This window comes from Sylvia atricapilla, chromosome 5 (assembly GCF_009819655.1).
Source record: "Sylvia atricapilla isolate bSylAtr1 chromosome 5, bSylAtr1.pri, whole genome shotgun sequence".
NCBI classification, from domain to species: domain Eukaryota; kingdom Metazoa; phylum Chordata; class Aves; order Passeriformes; family Sylviidae; genus Sylvia; species Sylvia atricapilla.
In genome coordinates this window covers 52010187-52034549 of record NC_089144.1, presented here as the reverse complement: position 1 = coordinate 52034549, position 24363 = coordinate 52010187, and the positions used below count along the sequence as shown (strand labels likewise).

The following is a 24363-nucleotide window of genomic DNA, read 5'->3' as shown; positions in this document are numbered from 1 at the left end:
CAGGAAGACAGCTGTCCTGAGGAAAAGCCATTACAAAAAATTAGATCAAAGAGTTTATTTAAAGTATGAACAGCAGAACGTGGGTACTCCTGCAGGCAAAGCTATTTATACCTGAGTTATGCAAGTCATCTGCAGTATACACAGAGCTGAGAGAGCAACAGCTACAATCTACTGATACAATTTAAAATTGAAAACTGGAGAGGAGCCAGGACTGAGCTCACACAGCCATGCCCATCTCTGAGTTCTGTGTGATCTGTGCCAGGCAAGCTCACACGGCTGTGCCCCTCTCCAGGTTCTGTTTGATCTCGGTCGTGTATTTCCCATAGAATCTCTCACCCTTCTGGTTAAACTTGGCATTCCTCTCACTGATGTAGTCAATGACAGCATCATCATTGTAGGGCCGCCTCCGGCTGTACTTCTTCCTCTTCTCCATCTGTTTCTCCAGGTCTAACACCATCCTGTCCACCCCTTCTTTGGAGGGCACATGGGTGTCATGCAGGAGGCTGTCCGAGGTGGGGTACAGGGCTTCCCCGTACTGCTCCTTGAGCTTCTCGTACTGCTCCAGGTCAGGTTTAATCTGCCTGGTCAGCCTCTGGTACTGCCGCAGCTGCGCTGCCGCATAATCTGAGAACCCCGCGTCGGGACTTTTCTTCCTCTTCTTCCTCTCCCACCTCTCAGCGTCCTCGGCACTGATCTCCAGCAGTTTCACCCTCTCATAATCCTCACCCCTGGCTGCACATTCCTTCTTCTTCTCCTGCACCTGCTGCTCCCTCTCCAGCCAAGCTTCTTTAGCTTCCCAGTTTGGGGGCAATTTCAGCCTTTTGTCCTCCTCCACCACCTCCTGTCTGTTCAGCTTGCAGACCTCGTAACGCTTCATTTGCAGCTCCTGGCACCGCCGCAGCTGCTGCTCCTGCCTCTGCTCCACCACCATGGCTGGGCCGGGCTCCTCCTCCTTCTCCTTGCTCTCAACATTGACCTCAGGCACCCCCAGACTGCTGAGGGCTGACCCTGCCATCACACGCTGCCCGCACCTATGTTCCTTCTTATAGTCCTTGAAATCTTTCTTTGTATACCGCCCACCTTTTCCCTTCCATTTAATCTTTGCAACAGACTGGCTAAAATCCACATGGATCCGTCTGTCATCTATCAGCACATTGTTCATTTTGAAGTAGGCCTTCTCACAGTCTTCCTCCTTCTCAAATTCAATGAAAGCATAACAAAGAGATTCACCAGTCTTCCAGTCTCGGATCACTTCGCAACTTTGAATGGGACCAAAGCGGGAAAATATTATCTCCAGGTTTTCAGCTGTGGTCACAGGATTCAGTTTACAAACAAACAGCACATTTTCTGGTGGCTTGATGTCTGCATGTGGTAAGTCTCCCACCATTTCCAGAAGAACAGAATGAGTTTTTGCTTCTTTTTCTGCCTGAACTTCTTCTATTTCGTCTGCAGACCGTCCTTTCATGTCATCTATTTCTTCATCTGCTCCTATTCTGCCACTGTCGAGCTGCTCCTTTGTAGGTTCTGGTGAGCGATCAGGAACACACAAACCAGGTGGATCATCAAAGGGATCATCCAAAATGACTGTGTGATTTATCCTGATATCTTGATATGGGATAAAATCCTTATCTACAAAGGTTTTGTTAATTGTCATCAATACATCCATGCCTTCTGTCACTTCTCCAAATACTGTATGTACACCATCAAGGTAATCCAGGTTTTCCCCTGTGGTAATGAGGAACTGAGATCCATGCTGATCACTGCCATTGTTCACCATTGACACAGTTCCCTTCTTCTTATGCTCGATTCTGGGCACCTTTTCTGCCTCAAAATATCTGGCTTGATCACCATACAGTTGACAAAATATGGATTCCCCTCCATGGCCAGTTCCCACGGGGTCACCAGTTTGAATCATGAAATCCCTCTGAACATTATAAATAAGACAGTAGTTGTAGTACTTGACTTTGCAGAGCTTCAGGAAATTCAGACAAGTACGGGGCCGCTCCTCTGTGTACAGGTCAATGACGAGGTCACCCACCGTGGTCTCCAGCAGCACTGCCATGCTCTCAGGCAAATGGCAGTAACAGGTTTTTACTAGGAAAATTAAAATCAAATGTATTAGTACAAAAAAATCCCCACTGACAGAGACAGAATACAACCTGACAGCCTGTCAGGCTGGGTGTTGGTAGCAGTCTGAATAAATGGTGGCTGCAGTCCTCTGGGGGTGCCAGATGTGGTTCTATTGAAGCAGTGATCCTGTAGAAGGATGTTGTTCTCCTCTGAAGGTACAGTGGTGGTGTAGATGGAACCAGTCTTCCTCTGAGAATCCAGTGGAAAAGGCTGCTGTGGAGTTCCAAATCCCAGATTATATCCAGGTAGAAATGCTTGACTCCTCCCCCTTGGTGGAGCATCTCCCAGTGGGATGATGCCATTTTATCAGTCAGGCAGTGATGGGCCATTAACAGAAGATATCGCTCTCCCTGGGTGGGGAATGGGTGATGGAAGAGATACAGAACACTGCCCTACCTGGTTTTAACAGATGGTAAGAGAGTGCCCACTTGTGGTTACCTCTTGCATTGCAACATAAGACAAACACGCTTTCAACAAAAGAACTTTTATGTAACAGGCGTTCCTGTTTTATATGCCAGTGAGACTAAACACATACAACCTATTCCTATACACATGCAGGCACACATGCTCCTAAGAAAAAAACTCATGCTATAACCTTGAGAGGAATGAAAGACTCCTCTTTACAAACAAGCTGTGGGTCTGCTGGTAGATAAAACTAGAACTGAGAGACAAAAGAAACAATGGGAAGGATTCCACCGACTGATGAATGGAAAAGAAAATATTTGCTTTTACTGTAGGTTTGCTGGTAAATAAAATTGGATATTGAAAGATGAAAGAAACAAGGGGGAAAGCCCACAAATTCCTAAAGAATTCAAAATTTAAATGAGAGTTAGACATTAAAGGGGAATTTTAGTTATTAGGCACTCGGGGAAGTCTGTAACTCTCAAGTACCTCAGCCAATGGGGAAAGAAAGAGGGAAATGCAGACAGGAAATTAGGATAAATAGGAGGCTGCATCCTCCAGAAATTTGAGAGACCCCATGAGAAATGCCCCATGGCCTCTCCCTTAATTTGAATAAAGTAAGAGGACTCCTCTGTCTCCATTTTGGACATAAACCTCTGGCATTTGTGGATTAATTTTGCTAACAATTTGGGGGCTCTTGTCTGGGATATTTCCACCACGTGGGGTGGCAGCAGGGAGCGGAGTTGAAGGTGCCTCACCCAATTTGGGGGATCGGTTTTACTGAAATGCCCCAAGTGGCAAGGATTAAATATCTTCTGGTAATAGTTTGTCAGTTTACTGGTGGCCAGAAGCATTTCCAGCTGTTTCAGCAACTGTAGGATCAGTTATTAAAGTATTTTTGGAACAAATAATTGCAAGATATGGGATTGTGGAAGCAATAGATTCACATAGGGGAACTCATTTTATATTAAAATTTCTACAAGAAGTTATGATGGCTTTAGGGATACAATGGAACCTCCATACCCCTTGACACCCCCAGAGTTTGAACTGGGTTGAGAGGATGAATGGAGAAATAAAGAAACACCTTCTGAAGCTGGTGATAGAAACTAAGATGCCGTGGGTATGGCTCTTGCCACTGGCTTTAGCATTAATAAGACCCTGACCCAGGGGAGATATTAAATTATTTCCTTTTGAATTGATGTTTGGAATTCCTTTACCCTTAAAATTTTCAGCCTAGTGGGGGGTAGAGATAAGTGATGTCTATTTAAAACAATATGTGGCCAGGATACTGTCTTGTGAAATCTCTTCAACAGGAAGCTCTGCTGCACAGACCCTGCCTTTGGACTTTGCTGTTCACAACATCCAACAAGGAGATTGGGTCCTAGCTAAGGAGTGGAAAGAAGGACCACTGGTGGCTAAGTGGCGTGGACCTTTCCAAGTGTCACTAACCACAGAAACAGCCATCGAGACAGCAGAACATGGGGGTACCCACCACACACTTCTGTCAAGGTCTCTGAGGCCCCAGAGATTTGGACATCTCAGCTGGAAGAGAAGGATGGGAGGAGCAGGAATGGACCGGAGCAGCAGCCAGTGCGTTGACATTGGGGGAAGCCTCGTGTGCCTACCCACAGACTGCCTGCTGAAGTGGTTTGTGTGGACATCCCTCCTCCCAGATCTCCAGTCGCTGGGAGCCAATCCTCGCTGTCACTGTTTTCTTTATGCTAAGCTGTTTCTGTGCCTTCACTCACCATGCAGGTGGTGCAGAAGACAATGCCAAAGTGAAAATTAGGTTAGGAGGTTAGATTACACCATTCAAATGTTTCTCTTAATAATCTTACCTTTATACTGTCAGTCAGGTTGGGGCCAAAAGTGGGAGAATAATTTTTTGACCTTAGAAGTAGCAAAAACCTTTAACCTTAGCAGTTGTTGGGTCTGCAGAGGACCAGAGGGATCTGAAAACTGGCCATGGATGGCTAGCCCACTCAAACCTAAATGGTGGGTTAGCACCCTGAGTGAGGGTCATAATGGAACAGGATTTTGGGATGAATAAGGAAGTCCATTGTGGCTTCATTCTTCTGAAAAAGGCATTTATTGTCTAAATAGAACAGGAAGCATACACGTGGGAAAAACTTTTTGGGACTGGACTTTATCTTTGGGTTAGATTGTTGGACACCCAATTGCCCTCCTTATGTTTGTTCCAGATATCAAGGCAGATGGAATCAAATGCATGTTAAGCTCACTAATGGTAGCTAGGTAAGGTGTTCCTTCCATAATTACCAAAAGGATTTTGAAGGCTGTAAAGCAGTGGGGAAGGATAAGCTTTTTCACCCCTTATTTTTCATAAGCTGCCCCTGAGATAACTCCACAAACAAGACACATGTTGTCTGTGACTATCAGTGGAAGTGGCAACACCGGAATGGAACCCTTTTTAATAGGTTCTGGTCCAGATCTAACAAAACAGATCTGGGATGTAACTGCCAGTGGAAACCTCATGCAGGAGCTTGGAGATAAAAATACTGTGATTCTTATGGCAGGGCAACTATTGTTGGGGGACCACCAGGACAGGGAAGCAACCTGTATTTTGACCCACCAATTGATGATGGAAATTAGGAAGGTCCCTTTACAAACAGGACCTGGGCTTTAAAAGGGCATTACTGAATTTGTGGCAAATATGCTCACCGCAGATTACCCCCAAACTATCCCCCAAACAGGGATATGCTATGTGGGGTATATTAGACCGTTGTTCTTTCTGTTGCGACAAGTTCAGAGAAATCAGTTAGGAATCAAAGTATATGATTTAGAAAATCAAAATTAGAAAGATAAATCATAATTTAGAGAAACCTAATTAGAGAAACATAGTCAATTGATACATCCCTGGTGGGAGAGAGCACCCAAAAGTGGGGTAAGGATGAATGGCCACCTGAACGAATCAAATAACACTATGGACCAGCCCCATGGAATTCTAATGAATTAATATCAGGTGCCAGAGAATCCATTTCTAGTTTAAGTCAGATAATTAGGTTACAAGCTGTCTTTGAAGAAATAATGAACCCGACAGCTAAAGCTCTTGACCTTCTTGCTGACCAATTTACTCAGATGAGAAATGGAATATTCCAACATTGGATGGTATTACGTTATTTATTAGCAGAAGAAAGAAGAGCGTGTGGGAAATTAAATGTTGTTCTGAGTTGACGCTGTCTCCTATCCCATATCTTGGACTACATTGTTATGTCTAACAGCTGCCCCCCTTTGGGGAGGGGCCTGCCGCTTTGCTTCTCGCTCTTGGGCTCAGCTGCTTTCGCTCGCTGCTGGCTGCTGCTGCTGCTGCTTGGCCGCTGCTTCTCTCTCTCTCTGCCTGCCTGCTGCCGCTCCTGCCGCTGGCTTTCGCCGCTTCTGTTTATTTTTTTCCTTTCCTTCCTTTTCTTTTCCCTTCCTCTCACTCCCCCAAAGATTTTGGACCGGCTCTGGACCTGACCTGACCTAAGAAGTCAGAGAATCTCCAGGGCCCACAGAAAAGCTCTGTGTCCTCCCCCTCACAGTAACTTGAGCATTGGTTTTTTTCCCTTTTCCTTGGTGTTGGGGAGTGGGTTTTTTTTCATTTGTCAATAAACCATTTTTTTCCACTTTTCCTCCAAGGCATTTTCCTTCCTGAACCCAGGGCTGCGGGGGGAAGGGGTAGTGGAGGTTTGTTTTTAGGGGACTCCTTTTAAAGGTTCTCCCCTAATTTATTCCAAACCAGGACATTTCTTGGTGCGTTGGCCAGGAAAGGGACAGAGAAAGTGGAAAAAACCTTAATAATAATATTGGTGGTTCTAATTGTTTTGTGGGTGTATTGGGATGGTCTTTTCTGGACTCATAATGTCATTCAGGGTGAAAGCCTGCCAATATTTCTGGTCCCCAGGGTTTTTTGAGGTATTAATACCTTTGTGGTACCTAGGGTTATTTCCTTACCTAGAAATATCTCTGGTATTGCTCCTGATACATAGTTTTTGGGGCTGTGGGGCACTAACCAGAATATTCATTGGGCTGGGCTTGCTTGTGATATTTTATAGGAGGGTTGTTAAGATGCCTGAATCTATTCCAGGGGTGTATAGTTCGTTGTTATGGTTGTGCATTCAATTTGTTAGGGGAGAAGCAGGGGAAGAGTTTTTTCAGCCTCTGTTTTCCCTCTTCTCCTTTGAATTGTTTACATCTCTATTAGAAAATGTTCAGTTTCCCTTGAGTGTTAAAGAGACCATCTTTCTGGCATTTAATTTAGTAAGTTTTCTCTATTCTGTCTGCAGTTTATATAAAATGAAAGCTGAGATTTCCAAAGGGGCTAATGAGACTTCTGATTTAGGGGCAAGCCAACTAAGAGAAATCTTGAGTGGAGTGGGAAGTGGGAAGATATAGACCAAATTTTAAAGGAATTTTCTGATCCTATAGTCTGGGACTTCCCGTCTGAACAAATTCAGAACCCAGCTGAGGTGGCAAAGTATTTGAAAGAGAAGTGCTGTGGTAATACTAAGGAGAAAAGGATTATTGCAGTGAGCTGGGCCCTGGCATATGTTTACCGTACTCTGCTAGATACTGGAGGACAGCAGATAAAGGAAAGGGAACAGGGAGATAAGCTAGTTACCACCCCAGTCACTCAGGCTGCAGCTAATATCCCGGGCTCCAGGCCAACAGCTAAACCAGACAGGGTAGCTGCTGGGGCAAAGAGAGCACGAAAGACTGATCGGCCAGTGGAGGATGATGATGATGAGGAAGGTGAAGGGCCCTCAAAGCCTCCCGAGGACACCCAATCAGAAGCTGGAAAAATTGACATAAAATCAGAAGTCGAACCAGCTGACACCCAATTGGAAGCCGGACCAACTAGCCTAAGATCAAATGTCCAACCAGCTGGCACAAGATCAGGAGCCACTATTGATCCCTGAAGGACCTTCAAGGCCTAAGAAAGGATTACACTCAATGACCAGATGAGTCTATAATTAGTTGGTTAGTCCATCTTTGGGATGCTCCAGGTGAGGCTACAATTCTGGCTGGCACTGAAGCAAGGCATTTGGGCTCCCTGTCACATGATCCCGTTATTGACCAAGGAATGATGAGGGTAGCTACCCCTTGCAGTCTCTGGGAACGAGTCCTGGGAAGTGTGGCACAAAGATACCTGTGTGCAGACGATCTCTACATGCAACAGACCCAGTGGAAGACCATAGAACAAGGGATTCAATGCTTGAGAGAAATGGCAGTGGCAGAGATTATCTTCTCAGATGACCTAAACACTAAGAACCCAGATTTGGTACCATGTACACCCGTGATGTGGCGAAAACTTGTACGACTTGGACCATCTGAATACGCTTCTGCTCTAGCAATAATGAAGCAGGAGGAGACATATGAAATCGTGCTCGATATGGCAAGGAAGCTTCGAGCATATGCTGATGCAGTACATGGCCCAACTCACGCCAGGATTGCAGCTGTGGAAACACGACTGCAGAAATTGGAAGATAAATTAGAGGAATATCATAAAAAGCTCAGGGAAGAGATTAGGGAGGACTTCCTCCAAATTTCAGCCATTCAAATTAGTTCAATGCGGGTGTACCTCTGTTGGGGAGAGAAGGCGCACCCCGCGAACCAAGTTGTGGGTCTACTTGCGTGAAGCTGGGGAGGACATGAGGAGATGGGATGGAAAACCCATGGCAGCTCTGGTGCAATGGGTGCGTAAATTGGAAGAAGGTAGGATTCAAAGAGGAAGTCCTACTGAACAGAGAGCAGCACCAGTTGTCTGCAGCCGGGATGTTAGGTATGGTGGTGATGATGATATGGCCGATCCGCTGGAGGGAACCTCTGGGACATGCACCCAGGGAAAGAAGGATAATCACGCTTACAGGAGCCCTGCCTCTAGCCAGGTAGAGGTTAGGGAAAATCGTGTGTTTTGGACAGTGTGGGTTCATTGGCCTGGCACATTAGAACCACAACAATATGAGGCCTTGGTTGACACTGGTGCACAGTGCACATTGCTCCCATCAAGACAAGTGGGAGAAGAATCTGTTTCTATTGCTGGTGTGACAGAGGGATCACAGGATTTTACTTTAGTGGAAGCTGATGTTAGTCTGACTGGAAATGAGTGGAAGAGGCACCCTATTGTGACTGGCCCAGAGGCACCACACATTTTGGGCATAGACTTCCTCCAAAATGGGTATTTCAAAGACCCAAAGGGTCTTTGGGATAGCAGCTGTAGAGACAGAGGGTGTTAAGCAATTGAACACCTTGCCTCGACTATCAGATAACCCATCTGCTGTAGGACTTCTGAAGGTGGAAGACCAACAAGTGCCAATTGCCACTTCCACAGTGCATCGACAACAGTACAGAACAACTTGAGATGCAGTGATCCCCAACCGCAAGATGATCCGTGAGCTGGAGAGCCAAGGGGTGGTCAGCAAAACCCACTCACCCTTCAACAGCCCCATCTGGCCTGTGCGCAAGTCTGACAGAGAACGGAGACTGACTGTGGACTACCAGGCATTGAATGAAGTGACTCCACTGCTGAGCGCTGCTGTGCCGGATATGCTGGGACTCCAGTATGAGCTGGAGTCCAAGGCAGCAAGGTGGTATGCCACTATTGACATCGCAAATGCCTTTTTCTCCATTCCTCTGGCTGCAGAATGCAGGCCTCAGTTTGCTTTCACCTGGAGGGGTGTGCGGTACACTTGGAACTGACTGCCCCAGGGGTGGAAGCACAGTCCTACGATTTGTCATGGACTGATTCAAACTGTATTGGAAAAGGGTGAGGGTCCAGAACATTTGCAGTACATCAATGACATCATTGTGTGGGGGAACATTGCAGCTGAAGTGTTTGAAAAAGGAGAGAAGATCATCCAGATTCTCCTGAAAGCTGGTTTTGCTATCAAGAAGAGAAAAGTTAAGTGACCTGCTCGAGAAATCCAGTTCCTGGGAATTAAGTGGGAAGATGGATGGTGTCAGATTCCCACTGATGTCATCAACAAGATCACAGCGATGTCTCCACCAACCAACAAGAAAGAGACACAAGCTTTCCTAGGCACCATAGGCTTTTGGAGAATGCACATTCCAGAGTACAGCCAGATTGTGAGCTCTCTCTACCTGGTAACTCACAAGGAAAACACTTTCTAGTGGGGCCCTGAGCAGCAACACACCTTTACCCAGATCAAACAGGAGATTGCTCACGTGGTAGCCCTTGGCCCAGTCAGGACGGGACCAGACATGAAGAATGTGCTTTACTCTGCAGCCGGGAGCAATGGTCTGTCCTGGAGCCTTTGGCAGAAGGTGCCTGGGGAGACTCGAGGCCGACCACTGGGATTCTGGAGTCGAAGTTACAGAGGGTCTGAAGCCAGCTACACTCCCACAGAGAAGGAAATTTTAGCAGCCTATGAAGGAGTCTGGGCTGCCTCAAAGGTCATAGGCACTGAAACACAACTCCTCCTGGTACCCTGACTACCAGTGCTAGGGTGGATGTTTGGAGGAAAGGTTCCCTCCACCCACCATGCCACCAGTGCTACCTGGAGCAAGTGGATTGCCCTCATTACACAACACACCCAAGTTGGGAAATTGAATTGCCCTGGAATTTTGGAAGTAATTACAAACTGGCCCAAAGGTGAAAGTTTCAGTGTTGCAGACGAAGAACAAGAACCAGTGACCCGGGTTGAGGAAGCTCCGCCATACGACCAGTTGCCAGCAGAGGAAATATGTTACGCTTTATTCACCGACGGTTCCTGCCGTGTCATAGGGATGGGTCGGAGGTGGAAGGCAGCTGTATGGAGCCCCACACGACAGGTCGTAGGGGTCGTTGAAGGAGAGGGTGGATCCAGTCAATTTGCTGAACTCAAAGCCATTCAACTGGCCCTAGATATTGCAAAGAGAGGTGGCCAAGGCTCTATCTGTACACTGATTCTTGGATGGTAGCCAATGCTCTGTGGGGATGGCTGAAGAAATGGAAAGAGGCGAACTGGCAGCATAGAGGAAAACCAATTTGGGCTGCTGAAGAGTGGAAAGATATCACTGCCTGGTTAGAAAACCTACCTGTGAAGATTCGCCATGTAGATGCCCATGTCCCCAAGAGTAGAGCTAATGAGGAGCAGCAAAATAATCAGCGGGTAGATCAAGCTGCAAAGATAGGCAGTTGAAGATAGACCTTGACTGGGAGCACAAGGGAGAGTTATTCCTAGCCCGATGGGCCCATGATGCCTCAGGTCACCAAGGCAGAGATGCCACCTATAAGGGGGCACGAGACTGAGGGGTGGATTTAACCATGGACAGCATTTCTCAAGCTATCAGTGACTGTGAGACATGCGCTGCCATTAGGCAAGCCAAGCGGATGAAGCCTCTCTGGTATGGAGGGCGGTGGTCTAAGTACAAGTATGGGGAGGCCTGGCAGATTGATTACATCACACTGCCTCAAACCCGCCAAGGCAAGCGTCATGTGCTGACCATGGTAGAAGCCACCACAGGATGGTTGGAAACCTATCCTGTGTCTCATGCTACAGCCCGCAACACCATCCTGGGCCTTGAAAAGCAGGTCCTTTGGAGGCACGGCACTCCCGAGATAACTGAGTCAGACAATGGGACTCATTTTAAAAATAATCTTATTAAAACCTGGGCTAGGGAACATGGCATTGAATGGGTATATCATATCCCCTACCATGCACCAGCTGCAGGTAAAGTGGAGAGGTACAAAGGGTTGTTAAAAACCACCCTGAAAGCACTGGGTGGGGGGTCCTTAAAAAACTGGGAGCAGCATTTAGCAAAAGCCACCTGGTTAGTTAACACTCGAGGTTCCACCAACCGAGCGGGTCCTGCTCAGTCCCAGCACCTTAATACAGTAGATGGCGATAAAGTCCCAGTGGCCCATGTTAGACGTTTGTTGGGAAAGACAGCATGGATCAACCCTGACTCGAGTACAGGCAAACCCATCCGTGGAGTTGTCTCTGCTCAAGGACCGGGTTGTACATGGTGGATAATGCAGAAAGATGGAACAATATGATATGTACCTCAGGGAGATCTGGATGTGTGGTAAGATTCATATGTGCTGAATGTAACTACCATTGTCTGCACATTAGATCAGTTAGACATGAAACAGAAGGGAACGTATAAGTGTCAAAGGTCTGAGCAAGTAAGACGGACAGAAACGTGTAAGTGTTAAAGGTCTGAGTAAGTGAGATGAAAGTTTTTATTGTGTGTCCACGATATGGGATAAGGGGTGGAATGTTCTGAGTTGATGTTGTCTCCTATCCCATATCTTGGACTACATTGTTATGTCTAACAGCTGCCCCCCTTTGGGGAGGGGCCTGCCGCTTTGCTTCTCGCTCTTGGGCTCAGCTGCTTTCGCTCGCTGCTGGCTGCTGCTGCTGCTGCTTGGCCACTGCTTCTCTCTCTCTCTGCCTGCCTGCTGCCGCTCCTGCCGCTGGCTTTCCCTGCTTCTGTTTACTTTTTTCCTTTCCTTCCTTTTCTTTTCCCTTCCTCTCACTCCCTCGAAGATTTTGGACCGGCTCCGGACCTGACCTGACCTAAGAAGTCAGAGAATCTCCAGGGCCCGCAGAAGAAGCTCTGTGTCCTCCCCCTCACAGTAACTTAAGCATTGTTTTTTTTCCCTTTTCCTTGGTGTTGGGGAGTGGGTTTTTTTCATTTGTCAATAAACCATTTTTTTCCACTTTTCCTCCAAGGCATTTTCCTTCCTGAACCCAGGGCTGCGGGGGGAAGGGGTGGTGGAGGTTTGTTTTTAGGGGACTCCTTTTAAAGGTTCTCCCCTAATTTATTCCAAACCAGGACAATGTCTCAAACTGCTGTGTACAAATAGATAAAATGGAAAAGTGGATGAAACTAATAACAAAAGGAACAAGAAAGTTAGCTCAGGTACAGGTTCAAACACGGAAAGGATGGGAATGGGACATGTTTTTGTGGTTACCTGGTGGACTATGGGTTAAACAAATGTTTTTTTCTTGTGTGCTGTGGCAACTCCAATCTTTTGACCATGCATGATCTCTTGCTCAGTACAACTTATATGACATATGATCAAAGGGATGCAGGTAGTAGCCATATTTACTGATCCAGAGATGGCTACACAAAGACAGAAATTGTTGTCAGTGCAAATAATTGCAAAATCAAAAAATACCCAGGAACAGAAAGTTAAGTTAATAATAACTAAAGTTTGTAAAGACAATTATTAACAAATAAAATAGGAGGGATTGAGAGGAATGAGACAATCGTATTTACAAACAAGCTGTGGGTCTGCTGGTAGATAAAACTAGAACTGAGAGACAAAAGAAACAATGGGAAGGATTCCACCAACTGATGAATGGAAAAGAAAATATTTGCTTTTACTGTAGGTTTGCTGGTAAATAAAATTGGATATTAAAAGATGAAAGAAACAAGGGGGAAAGCCCATAAATTTCTAAAGAATTCAAAATTAAAATGAGGGTTAGACATTAAAGGGGAATTTTAGTTATTAGGCACTCCAGGAAGTCTGTAACTCTCAAGTACCTCAGCCAATGGGGAAAGAAAGAGGGAAACACGGACAGGAAATTAGGATAAATAGGAGGCTGCATCCTCCAGAAATTTGAGAGACCCCATGAGAAATGCCTCTCCCTTAATTTGAATAAAGTAAGAGGACTCCTCTGTCTCCTTTTTGGACATAAACCTCTGGCATTTGTAGATTAATTTCCATAACAACCTGCAGCACTCAAACCTGCAATTCCTTTTTGATTTTCTCTTTTACCTACACCTGAGGCTTCAACTCAATGCTTCCACAAAACAGCACACAAGGGACTGAACCCCACAAGGCAAGAGCTGCAGAACTGGCTTCACAACTCAGACCTGTCAGTTCTGGCTATTCCATAACAAACCATTCAAAAAGGCACAAGGGGGGACTTCAACCCAAACAAAACCATAGCTGCAAAATTGACAGTTCACCCAGGCAATTACAACTTAGTAATTTAGTTGACCGAGAAGGCCAACAACATCCTAGTATGTATCAAGAGTAGTATGGCCAGCAGGAGCAGGGAGCTCATTCTTCCCTTGTACTTGGCACCTTAAGTGCTATGTCCAGTTCTGGGCCCTCAGTTCAGGAAGGATATTGAGACACTCAAGCGCATCCAGAGGAGACAACAAGGCTGGTGAGGGGCTGGGAACACAAGCCCTGTGAGGAATGACTGAGGGAGCCAGGGTTGTTTAGCCTGGAGAAAAGGAGACTCAGGGGTGACCTTATCACTCTCTACAACTTCCTGAAAGATGGCTGTAGTCAGGTTGGAGCTGGTCTCTTTCTCCAGGCAAAACTGACAGAACGAGAGGACAGAGTCTTAAGCTATGTCAAGGGAAATATATGTTGGATTTTAGGAAAAAGGTTTTACAGGAAGAGTGATAAAGTATCGGAATGGTCTGCCCTGGGAGGTGGTGGAGTCACCATCCCTGGATGTGTTTAAAGAAAGACTGGATATGGCACTCTGTGTGGCTTTTGAGACAGCCACAACACACAGAGTGACACAGTGAAGTTTCAGAAGGTTTCTTCTTTATTATGGGCACATGCTGTCTTTTTATATATTCCTTAACATAGTTTCTATTTCATTCATTGGGTACAATAAATCAACACAGTGTTCATTGGTACAAAGCAATCTCCAGCACTGTTTTCAGCTAGCATTTACAAAGCTTTTCTAAAAATACTTCTTCCAGCTGCAGGTTTCTTTTGTTTATCTTCTTCTTCTCTTCCTCTTCTCAGTTTCCATATTAATGACCTTGCGAAAACTCCTTTCAGGGATAAACACGAATCTTATCAAATTCTTAGGTAACTCACTCCTCTGGCTCACAGACCAGGTGTCAGCCCCTTCCACACTCTATGCAATGGTTTAGTTGAGGTGTTGGGTTGGGTTTGATGGTCTTGGATGTCTTTTCCAACCTCATGATTCTGTGTGTGTCTGTATTGTAATGGTTGCTTATCTCCTGTGTATCTGCAGGCAACTCCCAATCTGTGGATGTCAAGATCATCAGGCCATGCCTGTGAACTGGGTTTTAGGAAGGTGTCCTGGATGTGGGGTGTAACCAATGTGTGTAATCTACCACTGTCTACATCACCTTGTGATGAACTGTTAAGATGGGTGGAGCAGTGTTTATTTATCTTTGCCATGACTCCCCTGAAATAACTCCCTCTGGGGAAGCAGCCACACTGAGGGGGGGGGGCGTCTTTGTTTATGGGCCATCACGAACTCAATGGCTCCAGCAGAAAAGGCAGCTGGAACAACCATAAGGGACTCCAAAAATATACTATGACTCATGGGATTATTTCATTCCATTGTGAAACTCCCCAGCCTGGGGGAGTCACTGAACATTCCTCCCTGAATTTTAGAGTATATAATCTCAAAGTCTGGGGAGTGAAACCACCACCACTGGACACATCCAGAGAAGGGCCAGAACTTTCCACAGGACTATTGCTTTCAAGCACCACTTCAACAGCACTGTTACCACTGCCTAACTGGACTGCAACTCTGATGTGCTATGATAGTTTCAACAGTGGGCCTAAGACTGACCTGACATACAAGATGAATCTTGAGCATGATGCTATTAATACCACCATAGTTCTTTAGTTAAAAATAGATTATTTAAACATTTATAGTAGTTGTTCTTAATGCAAAATGTTGTAGAGATGTTTGTACAATCTTGTGAAAATTATATGAAGAAATCCTCCCAACAGATATCCATAGAGGCTTGTTAGTAGAATATTTTAAGCAAACCCTCACTAGTTACGGCCTGGGCTCTGGCCAATCCCTGGCTGCAGCTGGTCAGGAAACTGCCATCAGAATCAGATGTTTTCTGCACAAAAAAGGTAAACAAGTCACTTGGACTTGTCAATTTGGGCCTATCAATGAAGGGCCCCTTTTCTGGATGAACTAGAGACCTAACCAATGGGTGGACACTCTGTGTAGGATTTTCCAAAGTGCCAGGAAGGGTTCTCCAGGTCCTCACTGTGAAACAGGGCTGCCCAGTGACTGTGGACTCTGGATGATGGTATTATGTTAGTCTGAAAGCAAAGCAGTGGGAGACTCCAAGTCAGAACTACAATTTAATAGGAAATGTTGAATACCAGTCATAGTTTTGGAGACAGGCACACAACTGGACACACCGAGATCATGTGACAAACAGCCAAGGTTTATTGAGGGTTGCTCTCTTTTACAGAGGTTTCACAATCTCTGTGCTTCCATGTCTGATTGGTCAAGGTCTTAACCCTGCCCAAGTCAATTACCTGCCTGCATGAAGCTTGAATGAGATTAGTTGGGGTCCCTGTTTGAGTTCAAATTCAACCTATCATTATCTTAACCCAGGCGCTCATTTACTTCTGCTCTCTAGCATCTAGGCTGATCAAGTTAAGGTCTGCTATGGCAGATTTATCTGTACAGCTCACAGGCCTCTGTGGCTGTGACAGTTCTCCCCTCCTCTGCTTAAAAAGGGCAAAGTGTTCTTTGCCATCCTCTGCAGGGCCCTTGACAGAAACGATAACAAAGACAGCATGATGACACAGATAATAAGCCCAGTTTGAAAAAGGCTTTCCACCCAACTCCACAAGCCCAGCTCCCCCAGTCAGTGATGTATCCCACCTATCATTGGAGTTGTAACATTCACATCCAGGATCTGTCAAATGAGATCACCAGTGACAGAATCTTTCAGGCTACTATGCTGCACACTCATTACTTACAAGTTACAAATTATAAATCAACACTACAAAAAAGAAACAATTCAACTTAAGAACAGGTAGAAAAACAATTACCTGAAGAAACAGTTTGTCTTAGTTTTGGTTTATGACCCATGTCCTTAAATAAATAAAATCCTTAAGCCTTCCTATCCCAAATGTATTTACAAATTACAATTCAACACTAAAAACAAGAAAGTGATCAACTCAAAACCATCTCAATTAAAACCACGCATCCTTCTGCTATTGATGTTTCTCAAATGCTTGAGTCTTGGGGTTCCAGTAGGGTGATGGGTAGATTGTCTTAGCATTGTTGACAACATTCTGCATCTGACAAACTGTCAGCTTGCTAGGTCATGTTGAATGTAATTGAAAAACATGAGAACACCCAAGACTTTTGTGGGGGGTATAAGCCCACTCCACACTCCCTCCTTTTTTTTTTTTTTTTTTTTAATCTCTTTTCCTCCTACAAATGCTTTATTCAGTTATGTACAAAATGTATTCTGCTACTTACTGTGTCTCCTCTTCACAGTCTGACTGTTGCTTCTCTTCTTCCTCCCCTTTGTGTTTTCCCAATTTTGCCATGAGGTCTTTTGCAGGGTTGAAGACTCCACTGGTTTGCTTGTCACAGACATAGCAGCGGTGGGATCTGCGATAGTGCTGGAGGGCGCAGCTCTCACAGAAGTAGTGCCGACACTTGGTGACCACAGGGTTCTTGAAGGAACCTCTGCAGATGAAGCGTTTGAAAGGCATGTCCTCCTCATCACTGCTCACCTCATAGTTTTCATTGTCGTGGGTGCCATAGCAGCCTTCATCCAGCTCCTGTTCGATCTGCCAGCCATGCTTGTAGTCGGAGCGGTCATGCAGGAATTTGCAGCTGTCCCCAAAGCCACAGAACCCTGTCTCTTTGTAGTCCTTGCAGATGTCGGGCTGGTAGTCCCAGCGCACCATGGCCCGCAGGTGCTCCAGAGCACGGATGGGGCCTTTCTTGACCATTCCTGAACAGGCATTTCCCATCGATGTGTCCTTGGACTTCATATACTTCTGTTATTGTTAATGCCACAGTAAATTTTATCATCTTCCTTTCCTCTCAGCTCCTCCTGGATTTTCTGGCTACACTCAAAGATTGTCTGGGCATCCTTCTCCTTCTCTGTGTCCAATTCATACATTGCTGTGGCTCCCATGTCTTTTGGGCCAACAGGTTTTGCTGACCTGGTTGATTTGTAGGTGATTCTGATCTCCTTGGCAGGATGCTCATCCTCACTGCTGCTCGGCACATACTCCAGCCTCTCCCTCGTGCAGCACCTGGTTTTCTGGATCATGGGGTTGGGGGTGTCCCGCTGTGGCTTCTTCCACACCACGGTGCTGCCCTCCTCCCCGCTGCTCTCCCACTCCTGCTCACTGCTGGGTCGTTTTCGCCAGCCGCTGCCTGCAGCTTGGACCCGCTTCTTGAACACAAAACTGCAGACATTGCTCTCCTCTGCCATCACACGCTGCTGATTAAAATAAAGGCAGAAAACACTGGCTTAAACTGACAGTTAGGATACAACCTCACACCTTGTTGTTCAGGGTGATGGTAGCAGCCCAATTAAATGGTGGCTGCAGTGCTGTTGAAATGAGATGTGGTTCTGGTTGAAGCAGTGATCCTGTAGAAGGGTCGGGTCTCCCTCTGAAGGTCCAGTGCTGGTTACGTAGCTCTTGTCCTCTGGGAGCCCAGCAGGGGAGGCTGCCCATGGTGTGCCAAAACTCGGATTCTGTCCAGGTAGAAATGTTTGGTTCCTCTCCCTGGGTGGAGCATTTCACAATGGAATGATGTAATTTTATGAGTCATGAAGTGAGGCTTAATGGCCCATTAGCAGAAGATAGTCCCCAGAGGGAGTTATCACGGGTGAGTCATGGAAGAGACAAAGAATACTGCCTCATCTGGTTTTAACAGCTTATGAAAATGGTGATGGAATACACACTTTTGATCACATCTTACATTGTAAACTAAGATACTCAAGAGAACAGTCTTATTTGGTGAGGTCTTTCCCTTTGCCTGGCCTTGAAGAGGCTGTGGCAGTGATCATCTGGTGGCTTTCTTTAAAGTCATCTGTATGATTCGGTTTTGGTCTGAGATAGAGAGAATGACCAGCAAGAAGGCCACTCCATCTCAGCCCCTACCCTCAGAATGGTCGAACCAGGAAGAGAAAGGACACCAAATCCACCTGCTTCACCTGCTGTGAAGAGGAGACCAACATGAGAGATTCACCAGGTTTGCATCTGCTTTTGTTAAAACTGCTGCATCAAGCATTTGGTTTTTTAGGGGTTTTTTTGGGTTTTTTTCTTGTTTTGTTTTGGGTTTTGTTTTTTTTTTTTTTTTATTTTCCTTGAAACACACACAAAAAAAAAAAGCCTAAAAGCTTTTTCTTACCACATTGCCAGCCATTGTGGGGTTTCTTCTTTCCCTGGAATTTTGGATGCTTTCTTCCATTGCAGGGGAAGAGGGGCATTTACTAAGGTCTGATAGTTCGATATCTAGCATATATTCACTCACCCCTTTCTTCTGTGTCACGTGGGCACTCTGTCTGTCAGTAAAGGGGTTCAAGTCTCCCAGGCCTATGGGGACTGAAGCTGAATCAATATGCATATTGTAGATAGTTTGGGCACTGGAAATGGGAATGTCCCCAGAGGCAGATAGAGGTGGAACTAGCAGACCTACCCCTACATCAGGAATGAAGGGAACCAGGGGTAGAATCCCCAGCTGAATCTCTGGTTACAATAGAGGCAGGGAAGAAGAAAATTGACTTTTTAATAGGCACTTGGCCTACTTACTTGGTATTAAATACAAACCAGGGAAAATTAAGCTGAGAAACTGTAAATGTTGTTGGTTCAACAGGAAAAGTGGAAAAAAAATCAACATTCTTTAGCCCCATTGCCTTTAAATTCCGAAAAGAGTGGATAACACACAGATTTTTATATATGCCTGAGTGTCTTGTTCCTCTTTTAGGAAGAGACCAGTTAAGTAAATTAGAGGCTCAGTCTGCATTTAAAGATGGAGAAATACAATTATTGGTACTTGATACTAAAGCAATCAAGGCAAGGATTTTATGTTGCAGGGAACACCAGAAGCAGATAACTCTGCAGGAATACCCAGAAGCAGTAGCAAATGCAGGAACATCCCTGGTTCGAGCAGGTGGAACTGGCTATTCCCAACAAGCTCAGCCTGTAAATGTTACCCTAAAAACTGCATCAAGACTGGTAAGTCAGAAATCAGATCCTTTAAAATTAGAAGCTAGAAGGGAAATTGACAGCCTAATAGAGAATTGCAGGGAATTTGGATTATTGCTAGAATCTGAATCAGAATATAACACTCCTATTTTGCCTGTTAAAAAGCATGGGAAAGATAAGTACAAGTCGGTACAATCAATCAAATAGTCGAGGACATCCATGCTGTTGTAGCCAGTTCTTAGACCCTGTTAACAGCCCTTGTGGAATATCACTAGTGGTTTAAAGTGATAGATTTGAAGGATGTCTTCTTTTGCATACCTCTTGATAAGCAAAGTCAGGGCATTTTTCCTTTGAATGGGAAAACCCCCAAACTGCTCAGAAGACACAGCTTACCTGGACTGTGTTACTGCATGGATTTAAAAACAGTCCAATGATTTTTTGGAACCAACTGGCAAAAAAATTAGAAGACTGGAAAGAAGACAACCCAGAAGGGTTGGTCCTGCACTATGTTGATGACACCTCTGAAACTAAGGAAAGGTGGGTGTATGGAATTGACCGTCAGTGCTCTAAATTTCCTAGGCCAAGGAGGTTACAAAGTATCTCAGGAAAAAGCTAAATCATGAGGCAGCAGGTTACCTACCCAGGATTTGAAAAACTATCAGGACAGTGGAGGTTGGGAATGGACAGAAAAGAAGCCATCTGCCACGTATTCCAACCTGTGACTGCCCCAGATTTAACAGTATTCGTAGGTATGGCTGGATGATGCAGATCGTGGGTCCTGAATTACAGACTTCTGGTCAAATCATGAGCTTTTAAAGGAGGCCTGGAAGGACCTTTGATTTGGACTCCTGAAAAGGAATATGCATTCTGTAACCTAAAGCTGGCCCTGATGTCTGCACCTGCCCTAGGACTTCCGGACTTAACAAAACCCTTTGAACTTTTTGTGCATAAATGACAGCACCTCAGCCTTGGAGTTCTGGCTCAGAAGGTGGGAAACTTCAAGAGGCCTCTGGGCTACTTTTTGAAGCACCTAGAAAAAGTCAGCCAAAACAAGGACTGAGCTTGGGAACTTGGGGAGGGTTTTGTGTTAATGGACAAATTGTAATATGCATGTAGTGACTGTATACAAGCAACACACTTGTAAAATCATGTGTGCACACAGACTGAGTAGTTATCCTTCACGTAACAAGGTGCCTGAATAAATTATGTCCTTCTTAACATTAAATGGGTGTTAGGGAGCCTTATTCAACTAGATTTCAGTGGATTTGATGACAGTTCAAGCTGAGATTTCCCTTTGTTTCCAGTTCCATTAGTTCTCTGATAGTCTCAGTTGTCTCTCATTCCATAAAGCTATTTCTTCACAGTACAGTAATGCAGAAGCAGCTCAAGCTGGTGCCTCTGAGGAGTAACAACAAAAAAAGCACTCCTGGGCTTTTATCCTCTCACAGTCCAAGCAACATGCAAGTCTTCCTCTTGACTCTTCTGCTCCTACTGTCTCTCCCAGTGTTCATCTACCTGGCTGGCACCACACATTTTCTTGCCCTGTGTTGAACAAAGTGTTGGTAGTTCATTTCCTCTTGTCTCTGGCTCCCACCCAGAGCTCAACCTGCAGCTTGCAAACCAAGTTACTTGCACCAGATTCCTCAACATTCACATCATGATGCCTAGTAACATCCATGGTGACAGTGGATCTGCCAGGGATCTATGCTGAGCTGCTCAGGGACGAGGCACAAAGCACTTTGGATGGTTGCAGAGGAAGGAGCACAAGCACACAGATGAGAGCTCTGTCCTAAGCTGTTTGCTCAGGAGCAGTTTAAGCAGATGCTGGATCAAAAGGGCAGAAAAAGCTGGGCTGGACAAGTCAGCTTGGCTTGAACACACACATGGCTAGAGTGGCTGCAGCAGAACAATATTCCCTGGCATTATGGCACTATGCCTCTGGGCTCTGAAAATCCCCTCCTACAGGATAGGCATAACTTCTCTTCTCATGGGCACGCAGCAGACCAGTGCCCATAATTCAAGGTAACAGCTCTGTGTTGTTCACCCTGCCCCAGCCCTTTAACCTTCACACATTAATCTTTCTGCATCAGGACTTTGCTGGAATACTCCAGTTTGCCTTTTCTCAGCCCCTCACTGCAGAGATGTTTCTTCACACCCTCACTAACAGGTACAGCTTCTGTTATTGAAGGTAACCAACAAGCACCATCTGCCTTGAGGAATGAATAGCCAAGATATTTTCTACAGCAATATCTAGTAGGCACTGTCCTCCCATCACACTCACCCTTTTACTCTGCCTACCCACCCATCCACCCATCCGCAGGAACATGTTTGTGCAGAAAATACTCTGGCTCAGAGGCAACTCCACTCTAAGAAATGGAATTGGCAGGTAATAAATAGGCCTGCACTATGCTGCTTTCATAGAAACACTCAGGGGCTAAGGCTTTTAAATGTGAACACAGGTTATTAGGAGTGCACGGCTATCTTGGAGCCTCTATTATCATGCACCTTTCACTGTGTGCTTCACTGAGTGTATTAAAAAAACCCAACAAACAAAACACCAAAAAGCCCCTCTTTCAGTAGAGTAAAGAAAGAAAAACAAGAAACTGCCAGGACAAAATTGACGCTGTATAATGCAAACTCTGTGCACTGGCATAGCAGGGTTCCCCACAGCAAGTGAGTTGCTTAGGAACAATAATAACATGTAGCCCCCAATCATTCCCTCCAAACATGCAAGAGAGGCCTGGTCCCCTCCCAGAAACAGAGAAGTGAAATATTTATACTCTTTCTTGAGTCTCACTCTCATCCTTACCTGGAGAAGAGGGGACAAGTTATTCCCCAGTCCTACTGAGAACCCCTCCACAAACAAATGCTGTCAAAGTCAGTAATATCTTCACAAATTCACAGGAATGGGGAACCAAAGCACAAGTGCAAATAATGGCTCTCTTCTGGGAGAGAAGTTCTGTTACTTTCCAGAATCAAGCAAGCAAGATAACAGCAGCTATGAGTGCTTTCAGTCCTCATGTTTGGACAGAACAAAGATTAGCTTTATATTATCTTGTTTCCAAATTTCTACTTTTGATAGTACAATGCCTGTCAAGTTGACAGTGAGAATTAATAAAGGTTACTGGTTTCCTGCTTTTATGCCAATGGAATAAATAATTTACACAGAAATCTGATGTTCACGGTACTTTAAAATTCTGTGCTTATTGTTCTGTTTGTTCTTGCCTGGACATAAGTTTTCACATTTGTTGTCTAGAAATTCAATCAAGATCTCATTTCAGCCAAAGGGTTAACTTTGTAATTTATCTTGTAAAAGTTTTGTTCCCTATGCATTAATCCTTTTTTATTATTTTTTTTCGCAGTTATATAAAAATATGTGGGGAGAGATCCTTCAAGGCAACAAAGCTCTGAACAGACCTTCATGGTGGGCAGAATTTTGCCTTAATAAACCTGTTATAGGCAGGCTGAGGTCAAGATTGTAAACCAATTTAAGAGTCCGGATGGGCCTGAGATGGATACCTTGTTACAAAACATCAGGAGGGAATTAGACTGTATGTCTAACACTGGAAATGGAAGAGATTTTCATTGAGAGGTGCCAAGTTTTAAAATAACTTTGAAATCAAGTCCAACTTGATCTGAGGGACTATTAACATAATAATGACAAGAGCAAGACTAACACGTCTGCACGCTATACATATTTACTCAATTAAATTTTAATAAATGAAGATTTATTATAATTGCTGCTTTGCAAAGTTTATATTAAAAAAAATCCAATCAGTCTGTTGTTGTTGCTTTCATATTGCAGAAGGTAATAATAAAAAGACATTCGCCACCAGGAATTATGAATAAGCTGATAATAAAAGCGAAAAGCCAAAATTAGGACAGGCTGGACAAAACGTGTATTAACTATGATTATAGTGAGAGAACATTGGGGAGCATCTTTCCCTCTGCTCCTCTGTCCTCAGGTTGCAGAGAACCAACCTATATTGCCGTTCAGAAGAAAAAGAAAGGCAGATGTAAGGAAAAGCATCATTTCCATGTTAATAAAGCTGGGTATCCATCCCTGGAGGCCCAGGATGCCTTTGGCAGCTTGCTAGCTGCCCCAGTTCTGAGGAACCAAACAGTGGCTGACTAGCATGGCAGTATGGAAAGATGGCTCTGAATAGTGGCACAGCCTGTGTTGTCTTAGCTCAGAAGTGGGAAGTTGGAAACAATCACAATGTTAGCTTCTAGCTGAAAGGAATGTTGTTTTAGTAGATATAACTTCTTAGCCAGACTGAGAGCAGTGTTAAGTATTAATAATTATATCCCCACAAGTTCAAGGTCAATTAAAAATTATCACCCTCAACACACTTCAGTTAAAAAAAAAAAAAAAAAAAAAAAAAAGCCTGAAATTCTGCGGCTATTGTTTATAGCCCCATTGGAAAAAAAGATAAATGCTATCTAGCTTAACTCTATTTTTTTTCCTTAATTTCTTTTCCTTCACCAGAGATAGTCAGTGTTGCCTGTGGTTTTTCTGCCTCTATTCTTTTTTCTTTTCAAATGAGGTACCGTAACTCAGGATGTCCTAACAGGACCTCTTATTCTTCCAATTGAACTGTAGGAAAGTTTAACCTTCTTTGCTAAAAAACCCAACCCCGTATAAAGTATTTATTTTCTTTGAAATGTTTTGCCTCTTTTAATAAAGTCCAACAGGTAGCATCATCCTATGAAAAAAAAAATAGATTAATACAGCTAAACACCTATCATTAGATGCTATGCATTCATGGGGTCTCATGATTATCTTTAGGAATTTTCTGTATCAATAGGGAATCCAACAAGTGACTCTGAAGGAATGAGGTAGAGCTTGTTACGCCCAGTATCCAATGTGAACACCAGGAACTCTGGCAGTGAAAAAGGCAAACGGGGAAGATATGCCATGCCACATTAAATGTAGT

General features: G+C 44.7%; 1 protein-coding gene and 1 pseudogene across 1 annotated transcript; both read right to left on the bottom strand.

Moving 5' to 3' along the window:
• Positions 1-256: 256 nt before the first annotated feature.
• LOC136361514 (peptidyl-prolyl cis-trans isomerase-like 4 pseudogene) lies at positions 257-2077 on the bottom strand (annotated as a pseudogene).
• Positions 2078-16726: 14649 nt separating this feature from the next.
• On the bottom strand, positions 16727-17703 carry LOC136360899 (E3 ubiquitin-protein ligase RNF113A-like). Its single transcript, XM_066318497.1, is given in 2 exon segments — positions 16727-17265; positions 17268-17703. Coding segments are annotated over 2 exon segments (975 nt in total).
• Between the last annotated feature and the right edge of the window lie 6660 nt (positions 17704-24363).